Source organism: Salmo salar, chromosome ssa09 (assembly GCF_905237065.1).
Source record: "Salmo salar chromosome ssa09, Ssal_v3.1, whole genome shotgun sequence".
Classification (NCBI taxonomy): Eukaryota; Metazoa; Chordata; class Actinopteri; order Salmoniformes; family Salmonidae; genus Salmo; species Salmo salar.
The window spans coordinates 44,747,501-44,773,251 of NC_059450.1; the positions used below are offsets into that span (position 1 = coordinate 44,747,501).

At 44.9% G+C, this 25,751-nt stretch overlaps 1 protein-coding gene across 1 annotated transcript in view; it reads right to left on the reverse strand.

The window, feature by feature from the left end:
* LOC106611408 (NHS-like protein 1) overlaps positions 1–21,057 on the reverse strand; it is a 42,407-nt gene extending 21,350 nt beyond the window's left edge. Inside the window, exons 1-5 of the mRNA XM_045724965.1 lie at positions 20,570–21,057; positions 10,748–10,855; positions 3,471–3,607; positions 791–850; positions 285–534 (exon numbers count right to left, since the gene is read on the reverse strand). Coding sequence (XP_045580921.1) covers positions 285–534; positions 791–850; positions 3,471–3,607; positions 10,748–10,855; positions 20,570–20,630 — 616 coding nt within the window. The 5' untranslated portion in view covers positions 20,631–21,057. The remainder of the gene's footprint in view (positions 1–284; positions 535–790; positions 851–3,470; positions 3,608–10,747; positions 10,856–20,569) is intronic.
* Positions 21,058–25,751: the final 4,694 nt, after the last annotated feature.

Here is a 25,751-nt window from a genome sequence, read left to right on the forward strand (position 1 = left end):
GGGTACTATGTAATGTGTACCAGTGATGTTGATGGGTACTATGTAATGTGTACCAGTGATGTTGATGGGTACTATGTACTGTGTACCAGTGATGTTGATGGGTACTATGTACTGTGTACCAGTGATGTTGATGGGTGCTATGTAATGTGTACCAGTGATGTTGATGGGTGCTATGTAATGTGTACCAGTGATGTTGATGGGTACTATGTAATGTGTACCAGTGATGTTAATGGGTACTATGTAATGTGTACCAGCGATGTTGATGGGTACTATGTAATGTGTACCAGTGATGTTGATGGGTACTATTTCAGCGGCGATGGCCTGCGCTTGCTGCCTCATCTTCTCCTCTGGTGTCGGCAGGGGGAGGGGCTTAGTCCACTCTGTCTCCTCGGCGACTGTGAGGTCACAGCTGTCAGCCGTGACGTCACACCCGTTAACTGTGTCATCGATGGTTTGGTAACTGTTCGTAGGGGGGCTCGGTGGTGGTCTGAATGAATATGCCGACAGGTCCTCATCTGGCGATGACCCGGTTGACTGGTGGAGAGAGAAATTACAGGGAGGAGTTAACCAAATACACCTAGATTACTACAACTACCACAACGCCCTAGTGGAACGCCAGTAAACTACTGTAACACAGGCTAACCACTAGCACAGGCTAACCACTAGCACAGGCTAACCACTAGCACAGGCTAACCATTATGGAGCCCAGTGAGCTAGCCTATAGAGCACAGTGTTAGCTAAAGGCTTAGTAACTACTAGCTCAAGCTAGCCCCAGTAGGGCCTGTGGTACCTTTCTCCTCCAGCAGACAGAGAAGCAGGACTGAGACAGACAGTCCAGCAGCTTAGACCGCTGAGAGAGTGGAGGGGAGGAGAGCAGAGGAAATGTGAGGAGAGGAGGGGATGGGAGGAGAGGAGGGAGGTAGAGGAGAAGTGGGGAGATAGATGGAGGCAAGAAGAGGAGAAAAGAGAAGAGGTTTTAAAGAGGAGAGGAGAAGAGGGAATTGGAGAGGAGAGGAGACGGAGACAGGAGAGTAGAGGAGAACAGAGAAAATATTGTGGTGAAGATTGAATGCAGATTAAAAGGAATCTGGAATAGCAAGTCTCAAGGCTGTTGATGGTATGATGGCATCCCTGTCTCACCAGCAGATGTCAGTAAGTCCCCTACACTAACTACAGTTATGACTATGTTGATGGCATCCCTGTCTCACCAGCTGATGTCAGTAAACCTCCTACACTACAGTGTACTGTAGGTACTAGTGCCAGTACTTCTCTCAGACCTAGCCCTAACCTTAACCCTTACCCTAATCCTTTTTCTAAACATAACCGCAACCTAACTAATCAGTAGGTTATCAACAGATATCTGTGTATCATCTATATGATAAAGTGTTATCTGAGGAGCTGGATCAGTCTAATTGTCTAATCTATATACAGTGCTTTCGGAAAGTATTCAGACCCCTTGACTTTTTCCACATTTTGTTACGTTACAGCCTTAATCTAAAATCAATTAAATTGTTGTTTTCCCCCCCTCATCAATCTACACACAATACCCCATAATGACATCACAATACCCCATAATGACATCACAATACCCCATAATGACATCACAATACCCCATAATGACAGAGCAAAAACAGGTTTGTAGAATTTTTTGCACATTTGTTGAAACTAAAAACAGTAACACCTGATATAGATAAGTATTCAGACCCTTTGCTATAAGACTCTAAATTAAGCTCAGGTGCATCCTGTTTCAATTGATCATCCTTGAGATGTTTCTAGAACTTGATTGGAGCCCACCTGTGGTAAATTCAATTGATTGGACATGATTAGGAAATGCACACACCTGTCTATATAAGGTCCCACAGTTGACAGTGCATATCAGAGCAAAAACCAATCCACGAGGTCGAAGGAATTGTCCTTAGAGCTCAGAGACAGCATTGTATTGAGGCACAGATCAGGGGAAGGGTACCTAAAATTGTGTGCAGCATTGAAGGTCCTCAAGAACACAGTGGCCTTCATCATTCTTAAATGGAAGAAGTTTGGAACCACTAAGACTCTTCCTAGAGCTGGCCGCCTGGCCAGAATGGCCTTGGAGAATGGCCTTGGTCAGGGAGGTGATCAAGAAACCCGATGGTCACTCTGACATACTCCAGAGTTCCTCTGTGGAGATGAGAGAAACTTCCAGAAGGACAACCATCTCTGCAGCACTCCACCAATCAGACCTTTATGGTAGAGTGGCCAGATAGAAGCCACTCCTCAGTAAAAGGCACATGACAGCCCGCTTGGTTTGCCAACAGGCACTTAAAGGACTTTCAGACCATTAGAAACAAGATTCTCTGGATGAAACCAAGATTGAACTCTTTGGCCTGAATGCCAAGCATCACGTCTGGAGGAAACCTGGTACCATCCCTACGGTGAAGCATGGTAGTGGCAGCATCATGCTGTGGGGATGTTTTTCAGCGGCAGGGACTGGGAGACTAGTCAGGATCGAGGGAAAGATGAACGAAGGAAAGTACAGAGAGATCCTTGATGAAAATCTGCTCCAGAGTGCTCAGGACCTCAGATTGGGGGTGAAGGTTCACCTTCCAACAGGACAACGACCCTAAGCACACAGCCGAGACAACACAAGAGTGGCTTCGGGACAAGTCTCTGAATGTCCTTGAGTGGCCCAGCCAGAGCGCGGACTTGAACCCGATCAAACATCTCTGGAGAGACCTGAAAATAGCTGAGCAGCGACGCTTCCCATCCAACCTGACAGAGCTTGAGAGGATCTGCAGAGAAGAATGGGAGAAACTCCCCAAATACAGGTGTGCCAAGCTTGTAGGGTCATACCCAAGAAGACTCAGGGCTGTAATTGCTGCCAAATGTGCTTCAACAAAGTACTGAGTAAAGTGTCTGAATACTTATGTAAATGTAATATTTAATCTTTTTAATTTAGTTTATAAATGTGCAAAAAAAATATGCAAAAACTGTTTTTGCTTTGCCATTATGGGGTATTGTGTGTAGATTAATGAGGTAAAATAATAATTTAATACATTTTAGAATAAGGCTGTAACGTAACAAACGTTGTGATGAGGTTGTGATTAAGTTGTGATGAGGTTGTGATTAAGTTGTGATTAAGTTGTGATGAGGTTGTGATGAGGTTGTGATTAAGTTGTGATGAGGTTGTGATGAGGTTGTGATTAAGTTGTGATTAAGTTGTGATGAGGTTGTGATGAGGTTGTGATTAAGTTGTGATGAGGTTGCGATTAAGTTGTGATGAGGTTGTGATTAAGTTGTGATTAAGTTGTGATGAGGTTGTGATGAGGTTGTGATGAGGTTGTGATTAAGTTGTGATGAGGTTGTGATGAGGTTGTGATGAGGTTGTGTTGCAATCATTAGTTTTTATTAAGTCTTCCCCAGAGAGAGAGTTTGTGTGTGCGTGTGTGTTTTGCGTGAGTGTGTGTGTGTGAGCATGTTTTGTGTGTGTTTACCTTTTTCCGGTGTCTGTCGCTCCTGCCCTTGTCATCATGCAGCCTGTTTTCTGATATGCTGGGGCTGAGGTAGGCAGGGTTTTGGGAGAAGTACTGTGAACTGCCATACCCAACTCTCCTTGGCTTCTTGCTGCACTCTGGAACACACACACACACGCATACACACATACACAAACACACAGGATAGCTCGTTAATGATCAAATATAGGACCATGAAGAAGGACATTGGTATTGAACACATTCAGTATACGTGAGCAGCATTTGGATTAGAGATGCATTTTCAGAGAGTTAGCTGCAGCACTGTGTCTGCTGTGTTGAGGAGCTGCAGTGGGAATGGAACAATGACATTTTTTTCTCTCTCTCTCTCTCTCTCTCTCTCTCTCTCTCTCTCTCTCTCTCTGTCTCTCTCTCCTCTCTGTTTCTCTCTCTCTCTCCTCTCTCTGTCTCTCTGTCTCTCTCTCTGTTTCTCTCTCTCTCTCTCTGTCTCTCTCTCCTCTCTCTCTCTCCTCTCTCTCTCTCTCTCTCTGTCTCTCTCTCTCTCTGTCTCTCTCTCTGTCTCTCTCTCTGTCTGTTTTTCTCTCTCTGTGTCGCTCTCTCTCTGTTTTTCTCTCTCTCTGTTTCTCTCTCTCTCTCTCTGTTTCTCTCTCTCTGTTTCTCTCTCTGTTTCTCTCTCTCTCTGTTTCTCTCTCTCTGTCTCTCTCTCAGTAATTAGCTTATCTTATCCGCTGCGCTCTCACACACTGCAGCTGCTGACATCAGGATAAAACACATACACACACACACACACACACACACACACACACACACACACACACACACACACACACACACACACACACACACACACACACACACACACACTATAACAATCAATTTTACAGCAGCTTATGAGTACACAGCAGCAGTGATAGATGGATGAGTATCTCTGGCAGTGATGTATTCACTCCCCAAAGAGAGAAACCAGAGCAAAGTAAATGACCTACATTCAACAGAGAGAGGACTAAAAGAGGAGGAGAGGTAGAGAGGAGGAGGGAGAGGAAAGAGAGAGAAAGATAAGGAGTGATGGAGGAGCAATGCAGGGAGAAGGTAGAGAAGGAGAAGAGAGAAATAGAGAGAGAAGGACAGTCATGGAAGGAGATGACATTGTGAAGGACATGCCGCTGTGTGTGTGTGTGTGTGTGTGTGTGTGTGTGTGTGTGTGTGTGTGTGTGTGTGTGTGTGTGTGTGTGTGTGTGTGTGTGTGTGTGTGTGTGTGTGTGTGTGTGTGTGTGTGTGTGTGTGTGTGTGTGTGTGTGTGGCAAGTCGAAAAATGTATGCACTCTATAATGTATTTATACTGTGTTTAGACATTTAGAAACAAAACATGCCAATTTGAAAAACAAGGACTAAGACATGTATAAAAGCAACAGATACCATTAATAAGAAGGGCCTAAAAGCGTCTTATATGGTGAGCTACCGAGTGGCTAGGACAGACAAGCCACATACTATTGTAGAGGACTTAATTCTTCCTGCTGCCGCTGATATGGCTGGGAGATGCTGGGGGAAAAGGCCCAAAAAACTATACAGACAATTACTTCATCAAACAACACTATTTCCCGATGAATCAGGAGATGTTTTGAAACAATTACTGCTTCGCATACAAGCCAGTGAATTCTATGCGTTACAGCTGGATGAGTCAACAGACGAGGTGGGCCTGGCACAGTTCCTGGTATATGTCTGTTACGTTTATGGGGGGTCAATTAAGGAAGACATCCTCTTCTGGAAACCACTGGAAACCAGGACAACAGCTTTGTGACATCAAATGGACTTTGGTGGTCAAGCTGTGTTGGGATCTGTACTGATGGCGCAAAGTGGAGTGGTAACTCGCGTGCAAGCAGTTGCTCCCAACGCCACTTGGGTACAGTACCCCCCCCCCCCCCCCAGGAAACTAAAAAGATTTGGCATGGGTTCTCAGATCCTCAGAAGGCTCTACAGATGCAACATCGAGAGCATCCTGACTGGTTGCATCACTGCCTGGTATGGCAACTGCTCGGCCTTCAACCGCAAGGCACTACAGAGGGTTGTGCGTACGGCCCAGTACATCACTGGGGCTAAGCTGCCTGCCGTCCAGGACCTCTACACCAGGCGGTGTCAGAGGAAAGCCCTAAAAATTGTCAAAGACCCCAGCCATCCCAGTCATAGACTGTTCTCTCTACTATCGCATGGCAAGCGGAACCGGAGTGCCAAGTGTAGGACAAAAAGGCTTCTCAACCGTTTTTACTCCTGAACAGGTAATCAAATGGCTACCCAGACCATTTTCATTGTGTACCCCCCCCACCCCTCTTTTACGCTGCTGCTACTCTCTGTTTATCTTATATGCATAATCACTTCAACTATACATTCATGTACATACTACCTCAATTGGGCCGACCAACCAGTGCTCCCGTACATTGGCTAACAGGGCTATCTGCATTGTGTCCCACCCACCACCCTCCAACCCCTCTTTTACGCTACTGCTACTCTCTGTTCATCATATATGCATAGTCACTTTAACCATATCTACATGTACATACTACCTCAATCAGCCTGACTAACTGGTGTCTGTATGTAGCCTCGCTACTTTTATAGCCTCGCTACTTATATTTTTCACTGTCTTTTTACTGTTGTTTTTATTTCTTTACTTACTTATTGTTCACCTAATACCTTTTTTGCACTATTGGTTAGAGCCTGTAAGTAAGCATTTCACTGTAATAAAACCTGTTGTATTCGACGCACGTGACAAATAAACTTTGATTTGATTTGACAGCTTGAAAGACGTTTTGGACACTACAGTGAAAATGGTTAACTTTGTTAAAGCAAGGCCCTTGAACCGTCCTGTATTTTCTGCACAATGAAATGACATGGGCAGGGACCATGTAACACTTTTACAACATACAGAAGTGCACTGGTTATCAAGGGACAAAGTATTGACACGTTCTTTTTAAATTGAGAGAAGGGGCATAAAGTTTTCTTTACTGACCATCATTTTCACTTGTCTGACCTCTTGCATGATGACGAGTTTCTCACACGACTGGCCTATCTGGGTGATGTTTTTTCTCACCTGAATGATCTGAATCTAGGATTACAGGGACTCTCCGCAACTATATTCAATCTGCGGGGACAAAATTGAGGCTATGATTAAGAAGTTGGAGCTCTTCTCTGTCTGCATTAACAAGGACAACACAAAGGTCTTTCCATCATTGTATGATGTTTTGTGTGCAAATGAACTCAAGCTTACGGACAACGTCAAATGTTATATAGCGAAGCACCTGAGTGAGTTGGGTGCGCAATTACGTAGGTACTTTCCCAAAATGGATGACACAAACAACTGGATTCGTTATCCCTTTCATGCCCTGCCCCAGTCCACTTACCGATATCTGAACAAGAGAGCCTCATCAAAATTGCAACAAGTTGTTCTGTGAAGATTTCATTTAATCAGAAGCCACTGCCTGATTTTCTGAATTGGACTGCGCTCAGAGTATCCTGCCTTGGCAAATCATGCTGTTAAGACACTGATGCCCTTTGCAACCACGTACCTATGTGAGAGTGGATTTTCGGCCCTCACTAGCATGACAACTAAATACAGGCACAGACTGTGTGTGGAAAATGACTTAATACTGAGAAAAAAAGAAAAAAAACATTTGAGAGTGTGCTGACCCTGGTGCTAGAGGGGGTACACAGCTACATGTTTAATATTTGATGTATATATTATATTAATTCAGCATATCAATTTGATTTGTAAGCAATGCATCGGTTTGTCTGTACAAGGAAAGCTCAGATAAATGTGTTCCCTATCTGTGTGTTCACACTGAAAGAGTCTAGCCAGATGAGCTAGATAGAAACAGACTAATCTCTAATTAGTCCTCTATATAAATAAACTACAGCTACATCTACTTCCTGAAGAGTGACCTCCTTCACTCCCCCTCTGAGATGTAAAACCATCTGATTGGCTAGCCAGACAGAGGGAGTTAACCTGTTGTGGTATAGGGGGCAGTATTTTCACGGCCGGATGAAAAACATACCCAATTTAAACAGGTTACTACTCTGGCCCAGAAACTAGAATATGAATATTATTAGTAGATTTGGATGGAAAACACTCTGAAGTTTCTAAAACTGTTTGAATGGTGTCTGTGAGTATAACAGAACTCATATGGCAGGGAAAAGCCTGAGAAAAGTCCAAGCAGGAAGTGGAAAGTCTAAGAATTGTAGTTCTTCTTTTGATTCTCTATCGAAACTACAGTATCTGTGGGGTTACGTTGCACTTTCTAAGGCTTCCATTGGCTGTCTAAAGCCTTCAGAAAGTGGACTGAGCCGTCTCCTGTCTCTGGGCAGAGTATAGTAGCTCAGTTTCTGAGTGGCCTGCCTGGGGACAAAGATATTGGATACGCGCGTTCCTGTGAGCATGGTGTTTTTTATTTTCCTCCTTGAATGAATACACTATTGTCCGGTTGGAATATTATCGCAATTTTACATTAAAAATACCATAAAAATGTATTTTAAACAGCGTTTGACATGCTTCTAAGTACGGTAATGGAACATTTTGACTTTTTGTCTCGAAATGCGCTTGCGCATTACCCTTTGGATAGTGACCTGAACGCACGAACAAAACGGAGGTATTTGGACATAACTATGGATTATTTCGAACAAAAACAACATTTGTTGTGGAAGTAGCAGTCCTGCGAGTGCATTCTGACGAAGATCAGCAAAGGTAATACAATATTTCTAATACTAATTCTGAGTTTAAGTGACCCCGAAGTTGGCGGGTGTCTGAATAGCTAGCCGTGATGGCTAAGCTATGTACTCAGAATATTGAAAAATGTGCTTTCTCCGTAAAGCTATTTTAAAATCTGACACAGCGGTTGCATAAAGGAGTAGTCTATCTATAATTCTTTAAAAAAAAAATTGAAATTTTGTCAACGTTTATGATGAGTATTTTCGTAAATTCACCGGAAGTTTTTGGTGGGAAATACATTTTCTGAACATCAAGCGCCAATGTAAAATGCTGTTTTTGGATATAAATATGAACTTTATCGAACAAAACATACATGTATTGTGTAACATAATGTCCTAGGAGTGTCATCTGATGAAGATCATCAAAGGTTAGTGCATAATTTAGCTGTGTTTTCGGTTTCTGTGACATATTTCCCTGCTTGGAAAATGGCTGTGTGATTATTTGTGTCTATGTACTCTCCTAACATAATCTAATGTTTTGCTTTATCTGTAAAGCCTTTTTGAAATCGGACAATGTGGTTAGATTAACGAGAGTCTTATCTTTAAAATGGTGTAAAATAGTTGATTGTTTGAGAAAATTGAATTGTGGTATTTTAGTAGTTTTTGTATTTCGCGCCATGCGATCCCATTGGCTGTTGGCTAGGTGTCCCACTGGCGGAACGGGGTTCCTTTAGCGGAACGCCTAGATGTAAGAAGTTAACAACATGTTTTCTATCACCAGTCCAACGTTGAAACAACGTTGGTTCTGCGTCATTTCAACAACAAACAAAAAAACATTCAACGTGATGCTGTTGATTCAATATTGAAAACAAAAGTAAAGGGATTTGGGTTTTTTTTTCACTCAACTTCTAACCTAAATCCAATGAGATGGATAACATTAGCTGTTGATTTCATATTGAATTTACGTATATATGTACAGCCGTGGCCAAAAGTTTTGAGAAAGACACAAATATTAATTTTCACAAAGTCTGCTGCCTCAGTGTCTTTAGATATTTTTGTCAGATGTTACTATGGAATACTGAAGTATAATTACAAGCGTTTCAAAAGTGTCAAAGGCTTTTATTAACAATTACATGAAGTTGATGCAAAGAGTCAATATTTGCAGTGTTGACGCTTCTTTTTCAAGACCTCTGCAATCCGCCCTGGCATGCTGTCAATTAACTTCTGGGCCACATCCTGACTGATGGCAGCCCATTCTTGCATAATCAATGCTTGGAGTTTGTCAGAATTTGTGGGGTTTTGTTTGTCCACCTGCATCTTGAGGATTGACCACAAGTTCTCAATGGGATTAAGGTCTGGGGAGTTTCCTGGCCATGGACCCAAAATATCGATGTTTTGTTCCCCGAGCCACTTAGTTATCACTTTTGCCTTATGGCAAGGTGCTCCATCATGCTGGAAAAGGCATTGTTCGTCACCAAACTGTTCCTGGATGGTTGGGAGAAGTTGCTCTCGGAGGATGTGTTGGTACCATTCTTTATTCATGGCTGTGTTCTAAGGCAAAATTGTGAGTGAGCCCACTCCCTTGGCTGAGAAGCAACCCCACACATGAATGGTCTCAGGATTCTTTACTGTTGGCATGACACAGGACTGATGGTAGCGCTCACCTTGTCTTGTCCGGACAAACTTTTTTTCCGGATGCCCCAAACAATTGGAAAGGGGATTCATCAGAGAAAATGACTTTACCTCAGTCCTCAGCAGTCCAATCCCTGTACCTTTTGCAGAATATCAGTCTGTCCCTGATGTTTTTCCTGGAGAGAAGTGGCTTCTTTGCTGCCCTTATTGACACCAGGCCATCCTCCAAAAGTCTTCACCTCACTATGCGTGCAGATGCACTCACACCTGCCTGCTGCCATTCCTGAGCAAGTTCTGTAGTGGTGGTGCCCCGATCCCGCAGCTGAATCAACTTTAGGAGACGGTCCTGGCGCTTGCTGGACTTTCTTGGGCACCCTGAAGCCTTCTTTACAGCAATTGAACCGCTCTCCTTGAAGTTCTTGATGATCCGATAAATGGTTGATTTAGGTGCAATCTTACTGGCAGCAATATCCTTGCCTGTGAAGGCCTTTTTGTGCAAAGCAATGATGACGGCACGTGTTTCCTTGCAGATAAGCATGGTTGACAGAGGAAGAACAATGATTCCAATCACCACCCTCCTTTTGAAGCTTCCAGTCTTGTCCTCATCAACACTCACACCTGTGTTAACGAGAGAATCACTGACATGATGTCAGCTGGTCCTTTTGTGGCAGGGCTGAAATGCAGTGGAAATGTTTTTGGGGGATTCAGTTCATTTGCATGGCAAAGAGGGACTTTGCAATAAATTGCAATTCATCTGATCACTCTTTATAACGTTCTGGAGTATCTGCAAATTGGCATCATACAAACTGAGGCAGCAGACTTTGTGAAAATTAATATTTGTGTCATTCTCAAAACTTTTGGCCACGACTGTATATAAATTACACGTTAAACTGACTTCTGTGACCAGTGGGTAGATCCCTCACCTATCACGTCTAACATGACCGCTGACCTCTTACCTCTGAGTACGGTACGGCGGTCATCCACACAAGAGGGCCGTGTCTCCTGCTGAGGCTTCTGGGAAGTGTAGTGTACCGACCACTTTTTGTCCTCGTCCTGTCTGACAGCTAGAGAGAGAGACAGAGAGAGAGAGAGAGAGAGAGAGAGAGAGAGAAAGAAAGAGAGGGAGACAGAGAGGGAGACAGAGAGATAGAGGGGGACAGAGAGAGACAGAGGGAGAGAGAGAGACAGAGAGATAGAGGGGGACAGAGGGAGACAGAGAGAGACAGAGGGAGAGAGAGAGACAGAGAGGTAGGGAGACAGAGGGAGACAGAGAGAGACAGCGAGGGAGAGAGATAAACAGAGAGGGAGAGAGAGACAGAGAGGTAGAGGGAGACAGAAAGAGAGAGAGACAAAGGAGAGCGAGAGACAGAGAGGTAGAAGGAGACAGAGAGAGAGATAGAGACAAAGGAGAGAGAGAGAGACAGAGAGGTAGAAGGAGACAGATGGAAAAAAGAGAGAGAAAGAGAGATATTTATTTTCATTCATTACAACACAGACACAGGCAAGCACACACACACACACACAGATTTCCTCCCAAATTACAAATAATACCGTTGTGTGTGGGTGGTCTTGTGTGTGTGTGTGTGTGTGTGTGTGTGTGTGTGTGTGTGTGTGTGTGTGTGTGTGTGTGTGTGTGTGTGAACGTGTCCGTGTGTGTGTGGGTGGATGGGTGGGTGTGTGTGTGTGTGTGGGTGGGTGGGTGTGTGGTCTTGTGACCACAGTAGAGAGAAAGGGAACATACAGCCTAAATATCCATCAGTCAATTATCTACCCCTGTAATATCAACAAGCTCTCACAGTCTCACGTAAAGCCAGGGTGTCTATGTGTGCTGATGACTCAACACTATACACGTCAGCTACTACAGTGACTGAAATCACTGCAGCACTTAACAAAGAGCTGCAGTTCGTTTCAGAGTGGGTGGCAAGGAATAAGTTAGTCCTAAATATTTCTAAAACTAAAAGCATCGTATTTAGGACAAATCATTCACTAAACCCTAAACCTCAATTAAATCTTGTAATAAATCATGTGGAAATTGAGCAAGTTGAGGTGACTAAACTGCTTGGAGTAACACTGGATTGTAAACTGTCATGATCAAAACAGGTTGATACAACAGAAGCTAAGATGGGCAGAAGTCTGTCCATAATAAAGCGCTGCTCTGCCTTTTTAACAACACTATCAACAAGGCTGATCCTACAGGCCCTAGTTTTGTCACACCTGGACTACTGTTCAGTCGTGTGGTCAGGCGCCAGAAAAGAGGGACCTCGGAAAATTACAATTGGCTGAGAACAGGGCAGCACGGCTGGCCCTTAAATCAAATCAAATCAAATCAAAGTTTATTGGTCACATAAGCATCGTTAGCAGATGTTAATGCGAGTGTAGCGAAATGTACACAGAAAGCTAATATTAATAATATGCATGTAAATCTCTCCTGGCTCAAAGTGGAGGAGAGATTGACTTGATCACTACCTGTTTTTGAAGTGTTGACATGTTGAATGCACTAGAGGTGTCTAGTTCAGACACCCATGGATACCCCACAAGACATGCCACCAGAGGTTTCATCACAGTCCCCAAGTCCAGAACAGACTATGGGAGGCGCACAGTACTACATAAAGCCATTACATTTTACATTTTAGTCATTTAGCAGACGCTCTTATCCAGAGTGACTTACAGTAGTGAATACATACATTTCATGCTTTTTTTTCCCCCATACTCCGTAGGAATCGAACCCACATCCCTGGCGTTGCAAACACCATGCTCTACCAACTGAGCCACACGGGACTTGCCATGACTACATAGATCTCTATTCCACATCAAGTAACTGATGCAAGCAGTAAAATTAGATTTAAAATACAGATAAAAATACATCTTATGGAACAACGGGGACTGTGAAGAGACACAGGCACACACTCACCAGTGCCGTTTCAGATCAGGGATTTTTTCATTTTTTTTTTCATGAGCATAGCCTTATTTCTATTACAGCATATTGGATGACTGTCATTCCTATTCCATTCACCCAGTTCAATGTAACAGTGATAGGTTTAGGCTACTACATGATACTCAAATTTCCCTGTACCCATCATGAGGTTGCTACAACCTAGACTATGAATGAAAGCTTGCAATGTACTGTAGGTGCACACAGGTCGAGAGACAAATTTGAGGTGACAGACAATGACATTTAATACCGCCTTGCAAACTCTTGCCTGCATCTTGCTGATATAGGGTGTAATCATTAGTCCAGCAGTTGCAAACGAGAGTTTCTATTGGACAAATTCAGGTATGTTTATCCCCTGTTTTGTTCCGTTTGCTTCCATTTAAGAATATTTTTTTCAACAGAATCCGACGGAATGAATACACCCCTGATCACACGTAAACACAGTTCACTTTCATAGCAGCCATGTTTTATTCCTTCTGGCATCTACGTTATGCACTTTCCTCCTTTCACCTTTTCCCTTCGCTTGTGGACTTCAATGCACAACACATCAGCTGTATGTGACCAGGTGAAAAAAAAACGTTCCAAGCAAAACCGTTACACACAGCCTACATCGTTGTCCCCATATTAGCTAAAGTAACGTCATAGTCAGCATAGCTAATAGAACTAACGCGTTAGTAAACCCACTACAATTAGTCAATAAGATTTTTGCAACGTAAGCTTAACTTCCTGAACATTCGAGACGTGTAGTCCACTTGTCATTCCAATCTCCTTTGCATTAGCGTAGCCTCTTCTGTAGCTTGTCTGCTATGTGTCTGTCTATCCCTGTTCTCTCTCCTCTGCACAGGCCATACAAACGCTCCACACCGCGTGGCCGCTGCCACTCTAACCTGGTGGTCCCAGCGTGCACGACCCACGTGGAGTTCCAGGTCTCCGGCAGCCTCTGGAACTGCCGGTCTGCGGCCAACAAGGCTGAGTTCATCTCAGCCTATGCTACCCTCCAGTCTCTAGACTTCCTGGCGCTGACGGAAACATGGATTACCACAGATAACACTGCTACTCCTACTGCTCTCTCCTCGTCTGACTACGTGTTCTCGCATACCCCTAGAGCATCGAGCCAGCGGGGTGGTGGCACTGGAATCCTCATCTCTCCCAAGTGGACATTCTCTCTTTCTCCCCTGACCCATCTGTCTATCTCCTCATTTGAATTCCATGCTGTCACAGTTACCAGCCCTTTCAAGCTTAACATCCTTATCATTTATCGCCCTCCAGGTTCCCTTGGAGAGTTCATCAATGAGCTTGACGCCTTGATAAGTTCCTTTCCTGAGGATGGCTCACCTCTCACAGTTCTGGGTGACTTTAACCTCCCCACGTCTACCTTCGACTCATTCCTCTCTGCCTCCTTCTTTCCACTCCTCTCCTCTTTCGACCTCACCCTCTCACCTTCCCCCCCTACTCACAAGGCAGGCAATACGCTTGACCTCATCTTTAATAGATGCTGTTCTTCCACTAATCTCATTGCAACTCCCCTCCAAGTCTCCGACCACTACCTTGTATCCTTTTCCCTCTCGCTCTCATCCAACACTTCTCACTCTGCCCCTACTCGGATGGTATTGCGCCGTCCCAACCTTCGCTCTCTCTCTCCCGCTACTCTCTCCTCTTCCATCCTATCATCTCTTCCCTCTGCTCAAACCTTCTCCAACCTATCTCCTGATTCTGCCTCCTCAACCCTCCTCTCCTCCCTCTCTGCATCCTTTGATTTCCTCTGTCCCCTATCCTCCAGGCCGGCTCGGTCCTCCCCTCCTGCTCCGTGGCTCGACGACTCACTGCGAGCTCACAGAACAGGGGCTCCGGGCAGCCGAGCGGAAATGGAGGAAAACTCGCCTCCCCTGCGGACCTGGCATCCTTTCACTCCCTCCTCTCTACATTTTCCTCTTCTGTCTCTGCTGCTAAAGCCACTTTCTACCACTCTAAACTCCAAGCATCTGCCTCTAACCCTAGGAAGCTCTTTGCTACCTTCTCCTCCCTCCTGAATCCTCCTCCCCTCCCCCCCTCCTCCCTCTCTGCGGATGACTTCGTCAACCATTTTGAAAAGAAGGTTGACGACATCCGATTCTCGTTTGCTAAGTCAAACGACACTGCTGGTCCTGCTCACACTGCCCTACCCTGCGCTTTGACCTCTTTCTCCCCTCTCTCTCCAGATGAAATCTCGCGTCTTGTGACGGCCGGCCGCCCAACAACCTGCCCACTTGACCCTATCCCCTCCTCTCTTCTCCAGACCATTTCCGGAGACCTTCTCCCCTACCTCACCTCGCTCATCAACTCATCCTTGACCGCTGGCTACGTCCCTTCCGTCTTCAAGAGAGCGAGAGTTGCACCCCTTCTGAAAAAACCTACACTCGATCCCTCCGATGTCAACAACTACAGACCAGTATCCCTTCTTTCCTTTCTCTCCAAAACTCTTGAACGTGCCGTCCTTGGCCAGCTCTCTTGCTATCTCTCTCAGAATGACCTTCTTGATCCTAATCAGTCAGGTTTCAAGACTGGGCATTCAACTGAGACTGCTCTTCTCTGTGTCACGGAGGCTCTCCGCACTGCTAAAGCTAACTCTCTCTCCTCTGCTCTCATCCTTCTAGACCTATCTGCTGCCTTTGATACCGTGAACCATCAGATCCTCCTCTCCACCCTCTCCGAGCTGGGCATCTCCGGCGCCGCCCACGCTTGGATTGCGTCCTACCTGACAGGTCGCTCCTACCAGGTGGCGTGGCGAGAATCTGTCTCCGCACCACGTGCTCTCACCACTGGTGTCCCCCAGGGCTCTGTTCTTGGCCCACTCCTATTCTCGCTATACACCAAGTCACTTGGCTCTGTCATATCCTCACATGGTCTCTCATATCTTTGCTATGCAGATGACACACAATTCATCTTCTCCTTTCCCCCTTCTGACAACCAGGTGGCGAATCGCATCTCTGCATGTCTGGCAGACATGTCAGTGTGGATGACGGATCACCACCTCAAGCTGAACCTCGGCAAGACGGAGCTGCTCTTCCTCCCGGGGAAGGACTGCCCGTTCCATGATCTCGCCATCACGGTTGACAACTCCCCTGTGTCCTCCTCCCAGAGCGCTAAGAGCCTTGGCGTGACCCTGGACAACACCCTGTCGTTCTCCACCAACATCAAGGCGGTGACCCGATCCTGTAGGTTCATGCTCTACAACATTCGCAGAGTACGACCCTGCCTCACACAGGATGCGGCGCAGGTCCTAATCCAGGCACTTGTCATCTCCCGTCTGGATTATTGCAACTCGCTGTTGGCTGGGCTCCCTGCCTGTGCCATTAAACCCCTACAACTCATCCAGAACGCCGCAGCCCGTCTGGTGTTCAACCTTCCCAAGTTCTCTCACGTCACCCCGCTCCTCCGCTCTCTCCACTGGCTTCCAGTCGAAGCTCGCATCCGCTACAAGACCATGGTGCTTGCCTACGGAGCTGTGAGGGGAACGGCACCTCCGTACCTTCAGGCTCTGATCAGGCCCTACACCCAAACAAGGGCACTCCGTTCATCCACCTCTGGCCTGCTCGCCTCCCTACCTCTGAGGAAGCACAGTTCCCGCTCAGCCCAGTCAAAACTGTTCGCTGCTCTGGCTCCCCAATGGTGGAACAAGCTCCCTCACGACGCCAGGACAGCGGAGACAATCACCACCTTCCGGAGACACCTGAAACCCCACCTCTTCAAGGAATACCTGGGATAGGATAAAGTAATCCTTCTAACCCCCCCCTTAAAAGATTTAGATGCACTATTGTAAAGTGGTTGTTCCACTGGATATTTAAGGTGAATGCACCAATTTGTAAGTCGCTCTGGATAAGAGCGTCTGCTAAATGACTTAAATGTAAAATGTAAATGTACAATCATGCAGTAACGTTACAGTGTACAGTCAGTAAGCAGTTACATCGGTGGGCCCCGGTGGCAATACATGAGTAATACCTAAAGCTTACTTTGTCTTGGAAGTGTTCCAGTGTTGTGTTGTTTAGTCATAGTCAGCTAGCTAACATAGCATCCCTCTGTTTGAGAAGGTATTTCAGTAGGCTAAACTAGCTGGCTGCATTTGCTAGCTAAGTAAGTGAAACTGAAAGTGAAGAAAAAAATGCTGAAATCTCTCTCTATTTCTCTCTTCCTTCTTTCATTTCAGAAGAAATTAGTTTGTTTAAAATTGTTCAACTATTGTCTTTCTCTTTCTTTGAGTCAACCACTCACCACATTGTATACACTGCAGTGCTAGCTAGCTGTAGCTTATGCTTTATGCAGTACTAGATTAATTATCTGATCCTTTGATTGGGTAGACAACATGTCAGTCCATGCTACAATAGCTCTGATAGGTTGGAGGATGTCCTCCGTAAGTTGTCATAATTACTGTGTAAGTCTATGGAAAGGGGTGAGAACCATGAGCCTCCTAGGTTTTGTATTGAAGTCAATGTACCCAGAGGAGGATGGAAACTAGCTGTCCTCCGGCTACTCCATGGTGCTACCCTACAGAGTGCTGTTGAGACTACTGTAGACCTTCTTTGCAAAATAATGTGTTTTGGTGACATGTGATTATATTTAGTATAGTTTTATCTAAAAAGGATTACTTTTTTAATATTTTACCATTTCAATTTTTATGAAATTCACTGAGGAAGATGGTCCTCCCCTCACACACAGGTACAGACACACGCATACACACACACCCACACACACACTAGAACACGCATACACACACACACACACACACACAAGAACACGCATTCCACACACATGTACATTGTAATATTGTTGTATGGTGACAATACAATTTTTTTTATTGTAGATGAATACCCTTGCCACTTTATTGTTAAAGACAATGGGTTTTTGGTTTTAGTTTTGTCTTGCCTTCACCTACTCAACAAGGCATCTTAATGGCTGGTTTGCGTAGCTTGCTTACGAGGGAGGATGTTTCAGTTAGAATCATCCCAGTGAACAAGCACCAAACCAGCAGTAAGTTGTTAGTTTGCGAAGCACTGTACGTCAAAAGTGATTTTTATACTCCCAAGTGATGATTTAAATGTACAATTTAAAAACATTTGTTTTCAAATGTTATTAGAGCATCACACATAAGATGCAGTGTTTTCGTTGGTGCATATTTGTTGTGCATTTTGTTGTAGAGAATTCCAGCTAATACTAGCTAGCAACTTACTGTGTCTGGTGGGGGGGGTTGTATATGTTGTACAGTGCGTGAGTGCAGAGTTGGATGGTGAGCCGTGCATTGCATGACGTGCGATTTTGTGCTGTTCCTATCAGGTACATTGTTAAAGATATTATATTGTGTATTGTAATTGTTGCATTATTTTGTGCTGTTTCTATCAGGATAAATCTCCAAGACTGGTGTTACAAGTTGGAGTTCGTGTTGATGATTGTTCACAACGCAAGAAGAGTACTGTTACATATATATGTAGCGGTGTAACAATGTTATATGATGTACTGTTTTTTGTTTTGTTTTATGTGTGATGTAAGTGTCTTAATGTGTTTGGACCCCAGGGGAGGGATGGAGGGAGGGAGGGAGGGAGGGAGGGAGGGAGGGAGGGAGGGAGGGAGGGAGGGAGGGAGGGAGGGAGGGATTGAAGAAGGGGGAGGGAGGGGAGGTGACCTGGTTGGGGAGGGAGGGATAGATTGAGGGAGGGAGGGGAGGGAGGGAGGGGGGAGGGAGGGAGGGAGGGAGGGAGGGAGGGAGGGAGGGAGGGAGGGAGGGAGGGAGGGAGGGAGGGAGGGAGGGAGGTGACCTGGCTGGGTAGGGGAGGGAGGGAGGGAGGGAGGGAGGGAGGGAGGGAGGGAGGGAGGGAGGGAGGGAGGGAGGGAGGGAGGGAGGGAGGGAGGGAGGGAGGGAGGGAGGTGACTTGGCTGGGGAGGGAGGGAGGGAGGGAGGGAGGGAGGGAGGGAGGGAGGGAGGGAGGGAGGGAGGGAGGGAGGGAGGTGACCTGGCTGGGGAGGGAGGGATAGATTGAGGAAGGGGAGGGAGGGGAGGTGAGCTGGCTGGGGAGGGAGGGAGGGAGGGAGGGAGGGAGGGAGGGAGGGAGGGAGGGAGGGAGGGAGGGAGGGAGGGAGGGAGGGGAGAGGGGGAGGTGACCTGGCTGTAGAGGGAGGGGGAGGGAGGGAGGGAGGGAGGGAGGGAGGGAGGGAGGGAGGGAGGGAGGGAGGGAGGGAGGGAGGGAGGGAGGGAGGGAGGGAGGGAGGGAGGGAGGGAGGTGACCTGGCTGGGTAGGGAGGGAGGGAGGGAGGTGACTTGGCTGGGGAGGGAGGGAGGGAGGTGACTTGGCTGGGGAGGGAGGGAGGGGACTTGGCTGGGGAGGGAGGGAGGGGTTGAAGAAGGGGAGGGAGGGGAGGTGAGCTGGCTGCGTAATATATCCATGACCTGGCGTGTGAAAAAAAACTCCTTAGAATGAAACACCTCTAACACACACACACACACACACACACACACACACACACACACACACACACACACACACACACACACACACACACACACACACACACACACACACACACACACACACACACACACACACACTTCTGTTTCGCCCTCTCCTCTCTCCTCTCAACACTAGTCAAGGTGACCTAGGAGAAACACTGCACTGAGTGTTGGGGACGTGTGCATACAGCTTCATTCACACACGTGCATGCATGTCTATATTCACGCACGTACGCATGCACACTCACGCACACACACATGGATGCATGCACACACACTCTCTCACACATCTCCAGTATCTTCTTTGCATGTTGTCCTGGAGCTCCTCTGGACCATCGAGGTCACTTCAAACACAAGCCTCGGAATCTGAAGTTGAGTAATTCAGATTCAGACACATCTCACTCCCTCCTCACACACGTTTTCTCATCTCTCACAGTCTCACACTAATTAGGTCTCACAGTCTCACACTAATTAGGTCTAACAGTCTCACACTAATTAGGTCTAACAGTCTCACACTAATTAGGTCTCACAGTCTCACTGCAGAATTAGATGATTGATTCACATTCATCTAAACGTCACATTTTCAAAAGTTGCTCCAAACGTCACAGGGTAAAATATTACATTTAGGAAGTCATTTTGATGGATTAAGGTTTTTGATAGGGTAAAATATTACGTTTAGGAACTCATTACGAAGGGTTAACGTTTGGGATAGGAAAAATAAATAAATAAATAAATACAAATGACTAACACTGGGATCAAACAGTCAACCAGCCAGGACACCAGTGATACAAGTCAATTTTCGACGTCCATCCATGTGTGACGTCCATCGTGGAAACCGGACACTAGGGGCATCAGTTAGCGCTGCCACTGGTGCAAAAGGTTGTCATGTTTGAATCCAGCGATAGAGCGGGGTTTCTTTTAGATGAGTTTTAAGCCTATTCAAAACCTTAACCCTTATCTTAACCATTCTGAGATGATGCTTAACCTTAAGGGTGTCATGTTTGAACCCAGCGGTAGAAAGTTGTTTTTGATGTTTTTGTTTTAAGTCAATCCCAAACCTAAATCATCCGGAGTTAATGCCTGAATTTAAGAATTTGGAATTAATGCCTAAACTTAAACCTTAAAAACGAACTTAAAAAAATTTGCCGTTTGAGAAAAATGGAAGAATGTCTAATTCTGATCTGGTGAGACTGTGTGAGCTAGTTGGGGATTACACCCAAGTTTCTAGTGGCCAGTCTAGAAGGCGTTATCTGACGTCCTCAGGACATGGATAGACGTCCAATTTCGAAGTCACTCTTGAGCGATCGGCCTGCTCACAGAGACAAACCCCCTAACACACCCCTGTCACAGAATAGTCGTACAGTGTCTTACCGCTGTTGTTCCTGTTGAAGTACTTCAGGACAGATTTGAGAGCCAAGCTGATGAACACCATGACTGAGGCTGAGGTGTGATGTGTGTGTTATCCCACTCCAGCGATGGATAAAAACGAATCCCGGTAGCTCCTATATTAGAGGTGTGTCAAGAAAAAAAGAGGAGGAGGAGAGAGGAGGATGTGCTGTGAAGAGATCGAGGCAAAGCACTGCCACACGACTCACACTGCACCACTCTTCTCCTCCCTCACTCCCTCCCTCCCTCCGTCCCTCCCTCCGTCCCTCACTCCCTCCCTCCGCTTTCAGTGAGAAATGCAGGCAACTTCGCCCCTTCCAGACGCACACACCTTTTGTGTCATAGTGGAGTACAGCAGTTATAAACTAGGTGCTTTTGAAACTCAGTTTTACAGACAGCCTACTACTCATATTAATATACATATTAACGCTCCCTCTCTTCTCCTCCTCCTCCACTCCTTTCCCCTCCCTACCTTCTCCCTTCCCCACCCATTCTACCCTCCCTATCCGCACCCATAATAGTGAAACTCCACAATGCCCTTCCCTCCCAGTGATGGATCTTTCATCCAAACCGGCAGCTTGTCTCATCACCATAGTGACCACACACACACACACACACACACACACACACACACACACACACACACACACACACACACACACACACACACACACACACACACACACACACACACACACACACACACACACACACACACACAAATAGAGCAGATCTGAATCCACCACAGTATCAGTCCTGGTAGGGACATCTGGCAACCTTTTTGATTCTGCTCAGACTACACACACACACAAACACACAGACACATGTTCGGAAGCACATGTATGTGTACACACACACACTGCAGTGTTGGCAGGAGTCCAGTATGTTTTTTTTGTTGTGTGTGTAGAGCTCCAGTGATCAAGGTCATCCTAAGATACTGCATTATACACACACACACACACACACACACACACACACACACACACACACACACACACACACACACACACACACACACACACACACACACACACACACACACACACACACACACACCTCCAGCCAAGCTTGTGCCAGTTACAGTAGTGTAACTAGGACACCAGTTTTAATCATGTTATAAATGTGTTCATTTACTGGGACGAGGCTAGTATCATTTAGTCATGTTACAAATGTGTTAATTTACTGGGACGAGGCTAAAGTCATTTTTATTACAGAAACTACAGAAATGTCACGCATGCAATAATCTACAATAAAATGTTATATTATGACCCTGTAGTTATCAGTAGCTTTATCACTAGTAGCGACATCAATGAAGACAAAAACGGTAGCGTTAATATCATCTTCATTACTAGGACTCTAGCATCATTAGCATCCTCATTATTAGTGCCATAGGAGTTAGCATCAGTAGCATCATCATTATTGGTGCCATAGGAATTAGCATCAGTAGCATCATCATTATTAGTGCCATAGGAGTTAGCATCATTAGCATCCTCATTATTAGTGCCATAGGAGTTAGCATCAGTAGCATCATCATTATTAGTGCCATAGGGGTTAGCATCAGTAGCATCATCATTATTAGTGCCATAGGAGTTAGCATCAGTAGCATCATCATTATTAGTGCCATAGGAATTAGCATCAGTAGCATCATCATTATTAGTGCCATAGGAGTTAGCATCAGTAGCATCATCATTATTAGTGTCATAGGAATTAGCATCAGTAGCATCATCATTATTAGTGCCATAGGAGTTAGCATCATTAGCATCCTCATTACTAGTGCCATAGGAGTTAGCATCAGTAACGTCATCATTATTAGTGCCATAGGAGTGCTATAGGTCCATGAAGTCAATTCCTTGCTTATAACAGATGACATGCATATTCTGCCTATCTCTGAAACTAGATAATACCTTTGATGATACAGTGGTAGCAATAAATGGTTATAACATCTACTGGAAAGACAGAAATGCCAACGGGGGTGGTGTTACGGTCTATATTCAGAACCACATTCCTGTAAAGCTTAGAGATGATCACAAATGTTAAATACTGTTGAAGTAATATGGCTACAGGTTCATCTGCCTCACCTAAAGGCCATTCTTGTGGGAAGCTGCTATAGACCACCAAGTGCTAACAGTCAGTATATGGATAACATGTGTGAAATGCTTGATAATGTATGTGATATCAACAGAGAAGTATATTTTCTGGGTGATTTAAATATTGACTGGATTTCATCAAGCTGCCCACTCAAGAAAAAACTTCAAACTGTAACCAGCATCAGTCAACCAGCGTCAGTCAACCAGCGTCAGTCAACCAGCGTCAGTCAACCAGCGTCAGTCAACCAGCGTCAGTCAACCAGCGTCAGTCAACCATGGTCAGTCAACCAGCATCAGTCAACCTACCGGGGTCGTTATAAACAGCAAAGGACTTAAATCATCAACATTTATTGATCACATCTTTACTAATGCTGCAGAAATTAGCTTTAAAGCAGTATCCGAAATCCATAGGATGTAGTGATCACAATATAATAGCCATATCTAGGAAAACCAAAGTTCCAAAGGCTGGGCCTAACATAGTGTATAAGAGGTCATACAATAAGTTTTGTAGTGATTCATCTGTTGATGACGTAAAGAATATTTGCTGGTCTGTGGTGTGTAATGAGGAGCAACCAGACACTGCGCTTGACGCATTTATGAAATTGCTTATTCCAGTTACTAATAAGCATGCAGCCATTAATAAAATGACTGTAAAAACTGTTAAATCCCCTTGGATTGATGAGGAATTGAAAACTTGTATGGTTGAGAGGGATGAGGCAAAAGGCATGGAAAATAATTCAGGCAGCCCAACTGATTGGCAATCGTACTGCAAATTAAGAAATAATTTGACTAAACTAAATAAAAAGAAGAAACTACACTATGAAACAAAGATCAATTATATAAAGAATGATAGTAAAAAAAACTTTGGGGCAACTTAAATGAAATTTTGGAAAAAAATCCAGCTCAGCTCATCATTCATTGAGTCAGATGGCACATTCACCACAAAGTCCACTGATATTGCCAACTACTTTAATGATGCTTTCTTTGGCAAGATTAGCAAACTTAGGGAGGACATGCCAGCAACAAACGCTTACACTACACATCCAAGTACATGGGACCAAATTATGAAAGACAAGAATTCTTCTTTTGAATTCCGTAAAGTCAGTGTGGAAGAGGTGAAAAATTATTGTTGTCTATCAACAATGACAAGCCACTGGCGTCTGACAACCTGGATGGAAAATTACTGAGGATAATAACGGACGATAGAGCCACTCCTATTTGCCATATCTTCAATTTAAGCCTACTAGAAAGTGTGTGCCCTCAGGCCTGGAGGGAATCTAAAGTAATTCCGCTACCCAGGAATAGTAAAGCCCCCTTTACTGGCTAAAATTGCCAACCAATTACCCTGTTACCAACCCTTAGTAAACTTCTGATGAAAATTGTGTTTGACTAGATACAATGCTATTTCACAGAAAACAAATTGACAACAGACTTTCAGCATGCTTTCACAATTTCAAACAGTCCATTTATATTTTCCAACAGAGCTATACATTTGGGTGAGGTTTTTTTCTCGCCCGAGTAGCCTCGTTTCACTACCAAAAATAAAATGAAACCATCTAGTGTTCAGCGAAATAACAACACAATGTCAAATACAGGTAGCCTAGTCAAATAATTAACATCCAATCACATTAACCGTTACTCTCTCGCGGGAATTCCACTAACAGTCCGTATGTAGCCAAACATAGCTGCTGCTCATGTTGGTATCTGTACTGATGGAGCAAAAGCCATGACAGGGAGACATAGTGGAGTGGTAACGCGACGCCACTTGGGCACACTGCAGCATCCACCGAGAGGCTCTTGCTGCCAAGGGAATTCCTGACAGCTTGAAAGACATTTTGGACACTACAGTGAAAATGGTTAATTCTGTTAAAGCAAGGCCCCTGAACTTTTGTGTATTTACTGCACTATGCAATGATATGGGCAGGGACCATGTAACACTTCTACAACATACAGAAGTGCGCTGGTTATCAAGTGGCAAAGTATTGACATGTTCTTTTTAAATTGAGAGAAGGGGCATAAAGTTTTCTTTACTGACCATCATTTTCACTTGCCTGACCGCTTGCATGATGACGAGTTTCTCACACGACTGGCCTATCTCTCCTGAATGATCTGAATCTAGGATTACAGGGACTCTCCGCAACTACATTCAATGTGCCGGACAAAATTGAGGCTATGATTAAGAAGTTGGAGCTCTTCTCTGTCTGCATTAACAAGGACAACACACAGGTCTTTCCATCATTGTATGATGTTTTGTGTGCAAATGAACTCAAGCTTATGGACAACGTCAAATGTTATATAGCGAAGCACCTGAGTGAGTTGGGTGCGCAATTATGCAGGTACTTTCCCGAAACGAATGACACAAACAACTGGATTCGCTATCCCTTTCATGCCCTGCCTCCAGTCCACTTACCAATATCTGAACAAGAGAGCCTCATCAAAATTGCAAAAAGCGGTTCTGTGAAAATGTAATTTAATCAGAAGCCACTGCCAGATTTCTGGATTGGGCTGTGCTCAGAGTATCATGCCTTGGCAAATCGAGCTGTTAAGACACTGATGCCCTTTGCAACCACGTACCTATGTGAGAGTGGTTTTTCGGCCCTCACTAGCATGAAAACTAAATACAGGCACAGACTGAGACTCTCTCCAATATAACCCAACATTGCAGAGTTATGTGCATCCTTTCAAGCATACCCTTCTCATCAACCTGTGGTGAGTTATTCACTATTTTCGATAAACAAATAAGGTTTGATATGTAAGATGTCTAAATAAAGAGCAAAATTATTTATTATTATTATGTTATTATTTGTGCCCTGGTCCTATAAGAGCTCTTTGTCACTTCCCACGAGCCGGGTTGTGACAAAAACTCACGCTCATTCTTATGTTTAATAAATATGTGGCAAAAACAACATTTGAGAGTGTGTTGACCCTGGTGCTAGAGGGGGTACGCAGCTGGAGGTTGAATGCTTGAAGGGGTACGGGACTATAAAAAGTTTGGGAACCATTGACATAGAGCCATGACGACATGGAACTCTATTCCACATAACATAACTGATGCAAGCAGTAAAATTAAATTAAATCAA